A 12,575-nucleotide genomic window follows, 5' to 3' on the forward strand; every position below is an offset into this window, starting at 1 on the left:
AACTATTGACAAAATAGTTCTAATAGAGGTGTGCTTTAGCACATGGGAAAAAATCTCATTGTAATCAAACACTCAATTGTTGTGTAAACCCCTTAGCTACCAACCTTGCCTTATACCTTGGAGCTTATTTTCTTAGAATTCCTTCATTCCTTTTGAAAATCCATTTGCAGCCAACAAGTTTCTGGTTTTCTGGTTTCTTTACCAAAATCCATGTCTAATATTTCTCATGAGACTCCATTTCTTCATGCATTGCCTTGACCCAATGTTTGTTGTCCCTTGACTTTATTGCCTCTTTATAACTAAGAGGTTCCTGGTCATCTACTTCTTTTGCAGCAGACAAAGCGTATGCCATTATATCAGCATACCCGAACCTTTGTGGAGGTCTAGTAACCCTTCTTTGTCTATCTCTTATAAGTAAATAGGCATCTATATTAGCTTGAGTTCCTACTCGATCAGTTTGATCTTCTCCCGAACCTGGATCAGCTTCTAAAATTTCTTCTTGTGTTTGAGCATGATTTTGGGTAACACCATGCTCCATCTCAAGCTCAATAGAATGTTCTTCCTCATTAACCTGAGTATGATTAGTCTTGGGAGCCTTTGAGAGTGGCATGTTAACTTCATTAAACACCACATCACGGCTAATAACACATTTTTGGTTTCTTGGTTCAATACACCATAATTTGTACCCTTTAATACTATCCGGGTACCCTAGAAAAATGCATTTTAATGCTCTAGGTTGAAGCTTGTCTTGCTTTATATGAGCATACACTGAACAACCAAAGATCCGCAGGTTTCCATAATCAGCAGGGTGTCTTGACCAAGCTTCTTGTGGGGTTTTAAACTGCAATGCAGCTGACGGACATCAGTTTACAAGGTAGCAGGCTGTTTTCAAAGCTTCTCCCCAGAATTGTCTTCCCAAACCAGCATAGAAAAGCATACATCTCACACGTTCCAGCAGTGTTCTATTCATTTTCTCCGCAAGGCCATTCTATTGTGGTGTGCCTCTAACTGTCAAATGCCTTGCAATACCATGCTCTTGACAGTATCTAGTGAACTGATCTGAGCAAAACTCCCACCCATTATTAGTTCGTAGCTTCTTTACTTTTTTGTTGGTTTGATTTTCAATCAATGTCTTCCAATTCTTGAAGGCTTGTAGAGCTTGGTCCTTTGTTTTTAACACATAAACCCAAACCTTCCAAGAAAAGTTATCAATAATCGAGATGAAATAGCTTGTTCCACCTAAAGTCTTGATTCTTGATTGACCCCATAGATCCGAGTGAATATAGTCTAGAATGCCTTTAGTTTTATGAATTGCATTTCCAAACTTGACTCTGTTACTTTTACCAAATAGGCAATTCTCACAAAACTCCAAGGTCCCTAACTTGTCATTCCCAAGTAAGCCTTGCTTGCTTAACTCATTGAGACCCCTTTCACTCACATGTCCTAACCTTAGGTGCCATAACTTTGCTCTTTCATTCTCTTTATTTACTGCAGTAGCTATCAAACGAGTAATTAGAATTATTGTTCCAACTAAAGTGTAAAGTCCATTTTTTAGTTCTCCTTCCATAAGAGTTAAAGCCCCCTTAGATATCTTCATAGAACCTTGACCAATCTTAACCGAGCAGCCAATACTATCCAGCGTGCCAATGGACAATAAATTCCTCTTTAGTTCAGGAACATATCTCACATCCTTCAACAATCTTTCTGATCCATCGAACATTTTAAATCTGATGGAACTGATCCCTAGCACCTTGCATGATTTATTATTTCCAAGAAGCACCATGCCACCTTCAGTTTGTTGAAATTCCTGAAAGCAATTTTTGTTAAGGGTCATATGGAATGAACAGCCTGAATCTAGGAGCCATTCTCCACCAGAATCATTGCTTGAAACCACCAAAACGTCAGCTAAGTCATAGCCGTCCGAAGCAACAGCTGCAACACCCAAATCCTTCTGGTTTAACTTTTCACCCTTCTTCTTTTTCCTTTTAGGACACTCTTTCTTGTAATGCCCCTCCTTGTGACAATAGAAACATTTTCGCCCTACTTTAGACTTCAAGTGAGACTTTCCTTTGTTGTTTCTTGAATCCCTTTTCTCTGTTCTTCCTCATGCAGTCAGACCGTCGCCATTGACAGCTTCTTTATTTTCTGATCTCATAGACAGTTCTTTTGAATTCAAAGATGCCTTGACTTCTGACATTGTCAAGGTTTGTTTTCCATAGAGTAGAGTGTCAACAAAATGCTCGTACACTTTAGGTAAAGAACTCAATAGAAGAATAGCTTGATCCTCCTCTTCTATCTTAACGTCTATATTCTTAAGATCAAGAATTACCTTATTAAATTCATCAATATGTTTCCTTAGCTCCTTTGTTTCATCCACGTGCAAAGAATATAATCTCTTCTTCAAGTATAGCCTGTTTGCTGGAGATCTTTTCAAATACAAGGTCTCTAATCTTTACCAGACTTTGACTGCAGTAGTGTACTCGGAAACCTCTCTTAAGACTTCATCACTGAGGCACAAGAGAATTGCACTATGTGCCTTTTCTTGAATGCTTGCAGCCTTTGAAGTGTCGATCATGGCTGCTAACTCTTCTCTTGAAATTGCCGCTGCCAAACCTTGATGAACAAGTAGAGCTTTCATCTTAATTCTCCACAAACTGAAATTGTTCTCTCCCATGATCTTATCAACTTCAAATTTTGTACTAGCCATTGATAAGGTTCCTAAGAACTTGATCCATGCTCACCGCACCAATTGTAGTGATCAGGAACAAAACACACCAGAAAACCAACAAGAACAGTGCTACAGAAATGTAACTTGAACAGAAAATAGAAAAGAAACATGGCACACAAGTTTACATGGTTTAGTTTTATAACCTACATCCATGGGAGCAGCATCTCAAGCTGAGACATTCTCATTAGATGCTTTCAAGATTACAAAATACAATAGAGTTCAAGGGAAAAAAAAAAAAAAAAACACTCTGTTTTGGAAACCCAGAAACCTGAATAAGTTTTCTTTCTTCTTTCATCGACTTTCTAGAATACAAAAGTCTTTTGTTGAATATAATGTATTTATAATATATTATCTTTCCTTGTTAATATAGGTCACATGTATGGTAGTTAGGACTCCTAGCCTTGTATATATATATCTCTCAATTGTAAGTTGAGATCACATGAATGAGAATTAAGGTTTTTCTTCTTTCTCTCTCTCAACATGGTATCAGAGCCAGGGAAGAAAACCTAATTCTTTCCTGTTTCCCGTGTCATCAACTCCGGGAAACCTTCCGGTGACCGTGTTTCATTCCGGTCACCTTCCCCATCTCCCAATACTTTCCGGTCAGTCGGAACGTCGTTAGAAACCACTCACTGCAGGCGAAATTTTCCGGCGAACTTTTCCGGCGACCTATTTTTCCGACACCGACCATACCAGAAGGAGCGCCTGGAGGAGATCTCCAACTTTTGTGAAGGCACCGGCACCAAAAGAGCATCCACGCGCCGGCCACGCGCCATTTTCCGGTCGGCGGCTGCATCTCACGCGCCAGCGCGTGAGGGCGCGTGAGGCATTTTCCGGCGACGCGCCTCCTCCTCCAGCTTCGCCTGACGCCGACCAGCCTCCCTACCTCCTTGGTTTTCCCATCCGAGCCCTGCACGTACCTTTTTTGGGGATTTTTGTCTCCGTCGGCCCTCCAAACAGTCTTTCCGGCGAAGCTCCGACTATTTTTTCTCCACCCCAATCCCTGCACGGGCCTTGGGAAGTGTTCTTCTACCTTTCTGGTGGTACCACGCTGCGATCTGAGGCCGTCTCCCTTTGTCGGTGGTGCCACGCCGCAATCTGAAGCCGTATTAGGGCTCTCTTCGATCCAAACATACTTCATTCTCCAGATAAGTGGATATGGCCCAGTCCTCTGATTCTCCGCTGCCTCAGCCTCCGAGCTCCTCTGCATCTCAGGCTTCTATTGCCTCTGTTGCCCAGCCTGGTAATGCCTCTGTCTGCCTTACCCACACATCTTCTCTTGGACCCTGGATTCTAGATTCTGGAGCTTCTGATCACCTATCTGGTAATAAGGATCTTTTCTCCTCTATTACTACTACCTCTGCTTTACCTACTGTTACCTTAGCTAATGGTTCTCAAACTGTGGCTAAAGGTATTGGTTTGGCCCTTCCCCTGCCTTCTCTACCTCTCACTTTTGTCCTTTATACTCCTGAATGTCCTTTTAATCTTATTACCATCAGCAAACTCACTCGTACTCTTAATTGCTCTATTACCTTTTCTGATAAATTTGTGACCTTGCAGGACCGGAGTACGGGGAAGACGATTGGCATAGGACGTGAGTCTCAAGGCCTCTATCACCTCACCTCGGATTCATCTGCTGCAGTTTGCATTTCCACTGATGCCCCTCTCCTCATTCACAATCGTCTGGGTCATCCTAGTCTCTCCAAGTTCCAAAAGATGGTCCCTCGTTTTTCCACTTTGTCGTCGCTTCCGTGTGAGTCATGTCAGCTTGGGAAACATACTCGTGTCTCGTTCCTAAAGCGTTTGAATAATCGGGCAAAGTCTCCTTTTGAGCTTGTCCACACTGATATTTGGGGTCCTTGTCGGACTGCGTCTACTTTAGGATTTCAGTATTTTGTCACTTTCATTGATGACTATTCTTGATTTACTTGGTTATTTTTAATGAAAAATCGAGCTGAGTTATTCTCTATTTTCCAGAAATTTTATGCTGAAATCCAAACCCAGTTCAATATTTCTATTCGTGTGTTACGCAGTGACAATGCCAGGGAATATTTTTCAGCCCCATTTACTTCGTTTATGTCTCATCATGGGATTCTTCATCAGTCTTCTTGTGCTCATACTCCTCAACAAAATGGGGTAGCTGAACGCAAGAATCGACATCTTGTTGAGACAGCTCGTACTATCCTCCTCCATAGTAATGTTCCTTTTCGTTTTTGGGGGGACGCTGTTCTTACCGCTTGTTATTTGATTAATCGTATGCCCTCCTCTGTCTTACACGATCAGATTCCTCACTCCCTTCTCTTCCCTGACCAACCATTTTATTTCCTTCCTCCTCGTGTCTTTGGTTGTACTTGCTTTGTTCATATTCTCACTCCTGGACAGGACAAGCTTTCCGCCAAAGCCATGAAGTGCCTCTTCTTGGGATATTCCAGACTTCAGAAGGGTTATCGTTGTTATTCCCTTGAGACTCATCGATACTTTATCTCCGCTGATGTCACCTTCTTTGAGGACTCACCATTCTTTTCCACCACTTCTGAGTCTCTTCCTGTTTCTGAAGTCTTGCCCATTCCCATTGTCTCCCCACCTGATGCTATGCCTCCTCGACCACTTCAGGTTTATCATCGTCGCCCTCCTATCGTTGCTCCTCTCCCTTTTGCTGAGGCACCTGCTGACTCACTTCCTATCCCTTCGGCTTCACCTGCCCCGGCTCTGCCTTCTCCTAATGACTTACCCATTGCTGTTCGGAAAGGTACTCGCTCTACTCGTAATCCTCATCCTATTTTCAATTTTTTGAGTTATCATCGATTATCTTCACCCTATTCTGCTTTTGTTTCTACTATATCCTCTGTTTCTCTTCCAAAGAGCACCCATGAAGCTCTTTCCCATCCAGGCTGGCGACAGGCAATGGTGGATGAAATGGCTGCTCTGCACTCTAATGGCACTTGGGATCTTGTTGTTTTACCCTCTGGTAAATCTACAGTTGGTTGTCATTGGGTCTATGCAGTTAAGGTTGGTCCTGATGGTCAGGTTGATCGCCTTAAGGCCCGCTTAGTTGCTAAAGGCTATACTCAGGTTTATGGTTCTGATTATGGTGACACATTCTCCCCTGTTGCCAAGATTGCTTCTGTCCGCTTGCTTCTCTCCATGGCTGCTATGTGTTCTTGGCCTCTTTATCAGTTGGATATTAAAAATGCCTTCCTTCATGGTGATCTTGCCGAGGAAGTTTATATGGAGCAACCTCCTGGTTTTGTTGCTCAGGGGGAGTCTGGTTTAGTGTGCAGGTTACGCCGTTCTCTATATGGCTTGAAACAATCTCCTCGAGCATGGTTTAGCCGTTTTAGTTCTGTTGTTCAAGAGTTTGGCATGCTTCGCAGTACAGCAGACCATTCAGTTTTCTATCATCATAACTCCTTGGGGCAGTGTATTTATCTGGTTGTTTATATGGACGACATCGTCATTACAGGCAGTGATCAGGATGGTATTCAGAAACTAAAGCAACATCTTTTTACCCACTTTCAGACCAAAGACTTGGGGAAACTCAAGTATTTATTGGGAATTGAGATAGCTCAATCCAGTTCTGGTGTGGTCCTTTCCCAAAGGAAGTATGCTTTAGACATCCTGGAAGAAACCGGTATGTTAGACTGTAAACCGGTAGACACACCTATGGATCCGAATGTCAAACTTGTACCAGGACAGGAGGAGCCTTTAGGAGACCCCGGGAGATATCGACGGCTCGTAGGTAAATTGAACTATCTCACCATTACTCGTCCAAACATTTCTTTTCCTGTGAGTGTTGTTAGTCAATTCCTACAGTCACCATGTGATAGCCATTGGGATGCCGTAATCCGCATTCTTCGATATATCAAAAGTACACCAGGCCAAGGTGTATTGTACGAGAATAGAGGTCCTAGGATTAAATATATTTGTAACAAGCTTGGTGCATATGACGTATATGCTCCAGCTTGAGGGGGAGTGTTGAATATAATGTATTTATAGTATATTATCTTTCCTTGTTAATATAGGTCACATGTATGGTAGTTAGGACTCCTAGCCTTGTATATATATATCTCTCAATTGTAAGTTGAGATCACATGAATGAGAATTAAGGTTTTTCTTCTTTCTCTCTCTCAACACCTTTCTTAATGAAAAAAAACCCCAAAACATTCATGTATATCTTCTCCTCAAAATCTGAAGAGACTATTGTTGTAGGCTTTTATATCAGCTAGCTTCCCATAAAAGACTATCCCTTAGTCTGAAATAACTATCAAAACAGAATATTGACAGATAGAGCAAGATTTGTTCTCCAACTAAAATCTTTTAAACTAACTTGACATGTCAGCATTTAACCAACTAATCAGAACCAACTCTAACAGAATGTCTTTATTTTATAGTTTTTTTTTTTTTTTTCGCTTATTGGGACACAAACCTGGAATTTGGACATCCTTACTCCAAGTCCTTGCCACCTGAGCCAAGTCGAAGGACTACAAAATGCCTTTATTGGGACACTATGAGTTGGTTTGGCAGATGCATCCTAGATTGTAAGCATTTTCAATAAAGTGAAAAAAGAAAAACGAAAAAAAAAAAAGAAAGGGATAGAGAGAGAATAAGGAAGAATAGTAAGAGATTTTAACATTCTTTTCACTATGTTTTTATTTTAAAAAAAAAACAATAATTTCTCTCTCATTGATAATCGGTGAAGGAATATACAACTTTATGAGGAAACTAATGGACATAGAAATCCTATACAATTGGGTAAACATAGAAAATTCTGGGTTACAAAAAAATTAAGAAACTAACTAATGTATAAGAAATCTCTAATTGAAATAATTATCGGGAATCTTTCATTAATTGAGAGAATTTAATCGTCTTTCCTTCAATGAAGGGATTAAGTCAAATCCCTTTTTCAAGCCCCCCCCCCCCTTAAGCTAATGAGTAGATATTCATCATCCCCATGTGCTTGTAATTGTTTAAAATGAGTGACTAGTAAGCCCTTAAGTCAATATATCTACTAGATAACCTCTTGTAAAAATGTAGGGAGTAAAAATAAGTTCACTATCCAATTTTTTCATGTAATGTCGATGCATTTCATGTGTAGTCCCATCATGCTATATTAGATTGTGAGCTATATTAATAGGAGGTTTCTTATCATCATAAAGTCTCATTGGTCCTTCCCATTTCAAGATTAGCTTGATGTAGCCAACAATTACTTCTTACTCCTTTGAGTAGCAACAAGGTTTCCTCCAAAAGGGTACAATATCCTGATGTTGACTTATGATACACAACCGATCCTACCCAATAGTATCTTTATGAGGTTCTAAATCCTTTCTTGTCCTCCTTTTGTAAAAAATACCCTTATTAGTATTTTTATAGACTATCTCCATGTGTTTTTCCTTGTGTAAGTGCATAAATTGGCTCACAACACTCACAACATAGGCTATATCTGGTGTAGTATGTGACAAGTAAATCGACTTCTCCACTAAAGGCTAGTATTTTCATCGGTCTAGTACTAAACCCTCATTTCCTTCATCAAGTCTATGATTCAGTTCCATTGGAATTTCTATTGCAACCTATTGTTCTAGTTTCTTGAGAAGATATAGTTATATTTTACCATGAGATTAAAATTCCTTCTTTCAAATGTGCAACTTTGATTCCCAATAAATATTTAAGCCTTTGAGATCTTTATTTTCAAACTCTTTCATGAGATGCTTCTTTAACGCCTCTATTTTGTCCAAATTGTTTCCACTCGTGATGATATCATCAACATAAACAACTAGAGCTGTCACCTTTCCAAATTGAGTGTTTTGCGAATGCTATGTGATCTCCTTAACTTTGATGATATCTCATATTTACCTTAGCTTTAGTCTTCCAAACCATTTTGTAATATATTGTTTAAGGCTATATAATGCCTTCTTAAGTTTACAGACCTTGATTGTATCAACACTTTGATCTAAGTAAGGTGGTATCTCCATGTACACTTCCTTCTCTGAATCTCCATGTAAGAAATCATTCTTTATTAGCTAAGTATAAAAGTCTCCTTGTAGCCTTGGCTACTAGCCTAGCCTTATATCTTTCAAGAGTCCTACCAATTCTATACGTCATGGTAGATACCCACTGGCACCCAAGTGGTTTCTTTTCTTTATGAAAATCAACTGTCTAACATGTTTTGTTTCTTTCTAGTGCTCTCATACCCTCACTCATAGCCTTCTGTTAGTTCTTATCCCCAGGTGCCTCTTTTAATAGTTTTTGGTATTTCGATGGGGTTTGAGTAACAAAGGCTCGATACTAGGGTGATAGCTTATCAAAGGAGACAAAGTAGGAAATGGGATACTGAGTGCATTTTGTAGTACCTTTTCTACAAGTTGTGGGCAAATGAAGATCATAAAGAATGTTAGGACTCAAATAAGTTTGGCTTTGCTTACTTGATGATAAAACTTCAGTACCTGCCATGGGTCCAACAGCGTGATCATTTGGGGTTTCTAGGACTGATTGCTTCTTTCTCATACAGACCTTGAGTGGCAAATTATGATCCCCTCCCCCTCTTTCTCTTGTATGTTGATCAGCAATGGCTCACTTTCAGGTTCAGTTTTAAGTTTGGTTACAGATATTGGTTTGATGGCAGAAATTTCTGGTGCAAATGGCAAGGTAAGGTCAAGAAAGACTTCCTTTTCTTCTGCCAAAGGCTCCCCTTGAAGATAAGATTGGGTAAAATAGGATTGACTTTCAATCAAAGTATATCCATAGAGACAAAGTTATTTTGAGAGGGTAGATATAGTAATACTTGTACCTTATTGTTTGAATTTTGGCATTAAATTGGGTACAAAAGCATTTTGTGAAATATAGTAAAAATTGTGCTACCATCTGATTTTTGTTTCAAAAGATAAACCCAAGTGACTATAGTATAGTCAATAAAAATAACAAACTACTTTGCATAAAAAATTATTTTGGGTTTGAGATGGATCCTAGACATTACTATGAATTAAATTGAATGGTCTTAAAGTTTTTCCATCACGCAGGAGGAAAAGATACATGATAAACAAAGGAAACATCTTTTTCAACAAGGAAAATGGTGGATGTTCTAGCCAAAAATGACAAAACCAGTTTGGTTTTTATTGGATGGAAGTTTTTCTAGAAGTTGTGAAAGAGTTCAATGATCACCAACACCATTCTTAGCTTTAAGGTAGTACACCCTTTCTTTCTCCCTGGCATGCTCATTCATCTTCCTTGTAGCAGTGTCCTGAAAACATAGTGAGATGGAGTAAATGTAATAGAATGACTCAAAAGTGTTTTGTAATTTGATGAATTAATAACAAATTGATCTAGAGTTTGGGGATAATGTACAAGGAATCTCTTACTACTTCAGAGATTTTAGTCAAATTTCCTTCTACAAGGTGATTTAATCAAATCCCTTTTCCAAAAGTTCTATTTTACATTACTGATACACAAAAATTTAACATGTTTGTAAACTTTGATGTGCTCTTTCTATAGTGTTGAACTAGACAGTGACCTACAATGATTATCCATGTTGTCACTTACAATCTAATTGGTTCTTTGGTATCAAACTCTAAGGAGGCATTCAGTTTTCAGGCTAAGAGTAATAAGTGTCCCCATAAAATGAACTGTTAGGAACCAGCAAAGGCAAAAATAAGGACTTCTCTTCCTAGGTACACACATCTTCAAAATTTCGATTTCAATTTAACTGCAATGAGAGCTGGTGAATATCCAAACACCTTTGGGGAGATAGGAAAGGATGGTTCAGTACATCATAGGGATGTATAAGCCATAAATCCTACAGCATGATGTAGAAGCCAGTTTGATGGTTTATTACATTGATCTATAGTCCTCACCCTACTATAATGACTAGTCATACAGTGTCTTTTGGAATGAGAAGTCACTCAAATTACTAAAATGCCCTACATGTACTCACACTATTAGAATAATATATACTCCTGCTAGCAATATCTATTCGATGTTATATTTTCGAGTTTCTCATGTTAGTTCTCTAATATTTTAAACTCCCTAGGTGGTAGTGAGCAACACATCTAGATATCAGCCTCCTCCATAAAACCATACACTCTTGGACCATGATGAAGCTGGATTTTACCCTAGGTCTCTAATTTAAAATCCCTAAAGATTTGCAACAAGTTGGTTGCAACTTTATTCTTGCATTAATTTTTTGCATTAATTAAAAGAGGAGAATGAAAATTAATGAGAAAGAACATAGTGTTTATGGGATGATATTTTTTGGCTAGCTTTTCGACATATTATGCTTGTTTGCACTTTGTTTCCTTGCTTTACATTGATTTTTTAATTAGTATAACATTTTATCTTTTATTTTTTGCCACGATAAGCTGGTCAATAGCATTGTTGCTTCATTTTCTGAAAGCTTGCTATTATTAAATTTGAACAGATGGTAACCTACTAGGACACAATTAAGATGAAGGCCTAACATAAAATATTGTTCTAGTGGATTTAATTTAGTGGCTATATGATACTGTTTTCTCCTTTTTTTAAAAAAAAATAATTTTTATAACTGTGGTGCAAATAAATTTTAAAGGTGTTCTCTACTGCTGGAGATGCTTACAATTTATTTTTTACAAATTTAATTTTCTTTGATCTTACTTGTGTTATATTCAAGAAAATTTCATGAAGTGATCAAGTAAATGCAGTTGACCTTATGAGACTTGTCCACTTCCCTTTTTAAGCTAGGTTTACAATCCAGTATTTGATGCTTGTTCAACTGCACTTCTCTTGTTCTCAATTCCAGATCATATGGATATTGCCACAAGTATTACCATGAATTCCTTCTACCTTATTTTCTAAAATAATTTCTTTTTCTTACATTACAACATAGGCTAGGATGACTTGCCTTACTTTCTGTACTTGAGATAGCAGGTGTTAATCATACATTTTGGGACTCTAGAGCTTCTCCTGAAGACATGGACGAGATGTGGAATCACCCTGATGTCCTGAAAGAGTGGAGCAAGTGCGGAGAGATACGGGGAAAGGTGCTATTTTCACATGATAAAGAGAAGAGACCTTATCTTTCTCGTGTGGAAGTGAAGGTAGACTAAATAAAATTATCCTGCCTAAAATTTTGCTAGTTGTGTATTTAATTTATGATTCACATGTTGAAGTTTCCTTCATCTTTTTACACCACTACCAAATTTTGCTATTGGAGAATGAATTTTAATCATTGATCACCATATCCACCCTTTGGAAGATTTTCTAAAAGCTGTCCTTCTTTAGGCTACTTTAGGATGGATAAATTTTCATTACCTATTAATAATAATAAACTTCATTCATTCTTGAGATGTTTACCACAAGTATTGCTAATCTATTTTCAGGTCTAGATATACATTTTTAAAGCCCAAATAAAATAAGAAAGTAGTGATAGATAAGCTAAATTTCCATGTAATGGGGACACAATTGATTAATATATGCTAATATGTCTTGTTTGCTAGAATATAATCATTTGATGTTTTCCTATCACAACTTTTTTTAGGCCAAAGATATATATACACTTGCTTGATCAATCCTTAAAGAAACCTATTACCTCATCTTTGACAAAATCCGAACTAAAACCTAAAACATCATAGAGAACCTATCAGGGCTTGAAGCTGTCTTCATTCAAATCTGACAAAGCAATAAACACTTCCTCCTTTGTGAATGACCTCTAAACCATTTGTCCTTTTCCTTTCCAAACCATTGAAAGATATGCCATTGATGTTAGGTTTCTAATCCCTTGTATCAAACAATAAATTGTGCAAAGCCTATGCCACACCTTCCTTGATCTTGTTTTCCTCAAAGAGCCAATCCTCATTCACTTTTTACTCTTGGCTAAGAAATT

At 38.3% G+C, this 12,575-nt stretch overlaps 1 protein-coding gene across 7 annotated transcripts in view; it reads left to right on the forward strand.

Annotated features, from left to right (window-relative positions):
- LOC100254368 (uncharacterized) overlaps positions 1-12,575 on the forward strand; it is a 40,912-nt gene that overhangs the window by 17,764 nt on the left and 10,573 nt on the right. For all 7 annotated transcript variants that reach the window (XM_010646675.3, XM_002266077.5, XM_059735677.1 and 4 more), the window contains one exon: positions 11,621-11,790. In XM_010646675.3, the coding sequence (XP_010644977.1) occupies positions 11,621-11,790 (170 nt within the window). The remainder of the gene's footprint in view (positions 1-11,620; positions 11,791-12,575) is intronic.

Source organism: Vitis vinifera, chromosome 19, assembly GCF_030704535.1.
Source record: "Vitis vinifera cultivar Pinot Noir 40024 chromosome 19, ASM3070453v1".
Classification (NCBI taxonomy): domain Eukaryota; kingdom Viridiplantae; phylum Streptophyta; class Magnoliopsida; order Vitales; family Vitaceae; genus Vitis; species Vitis vinifera.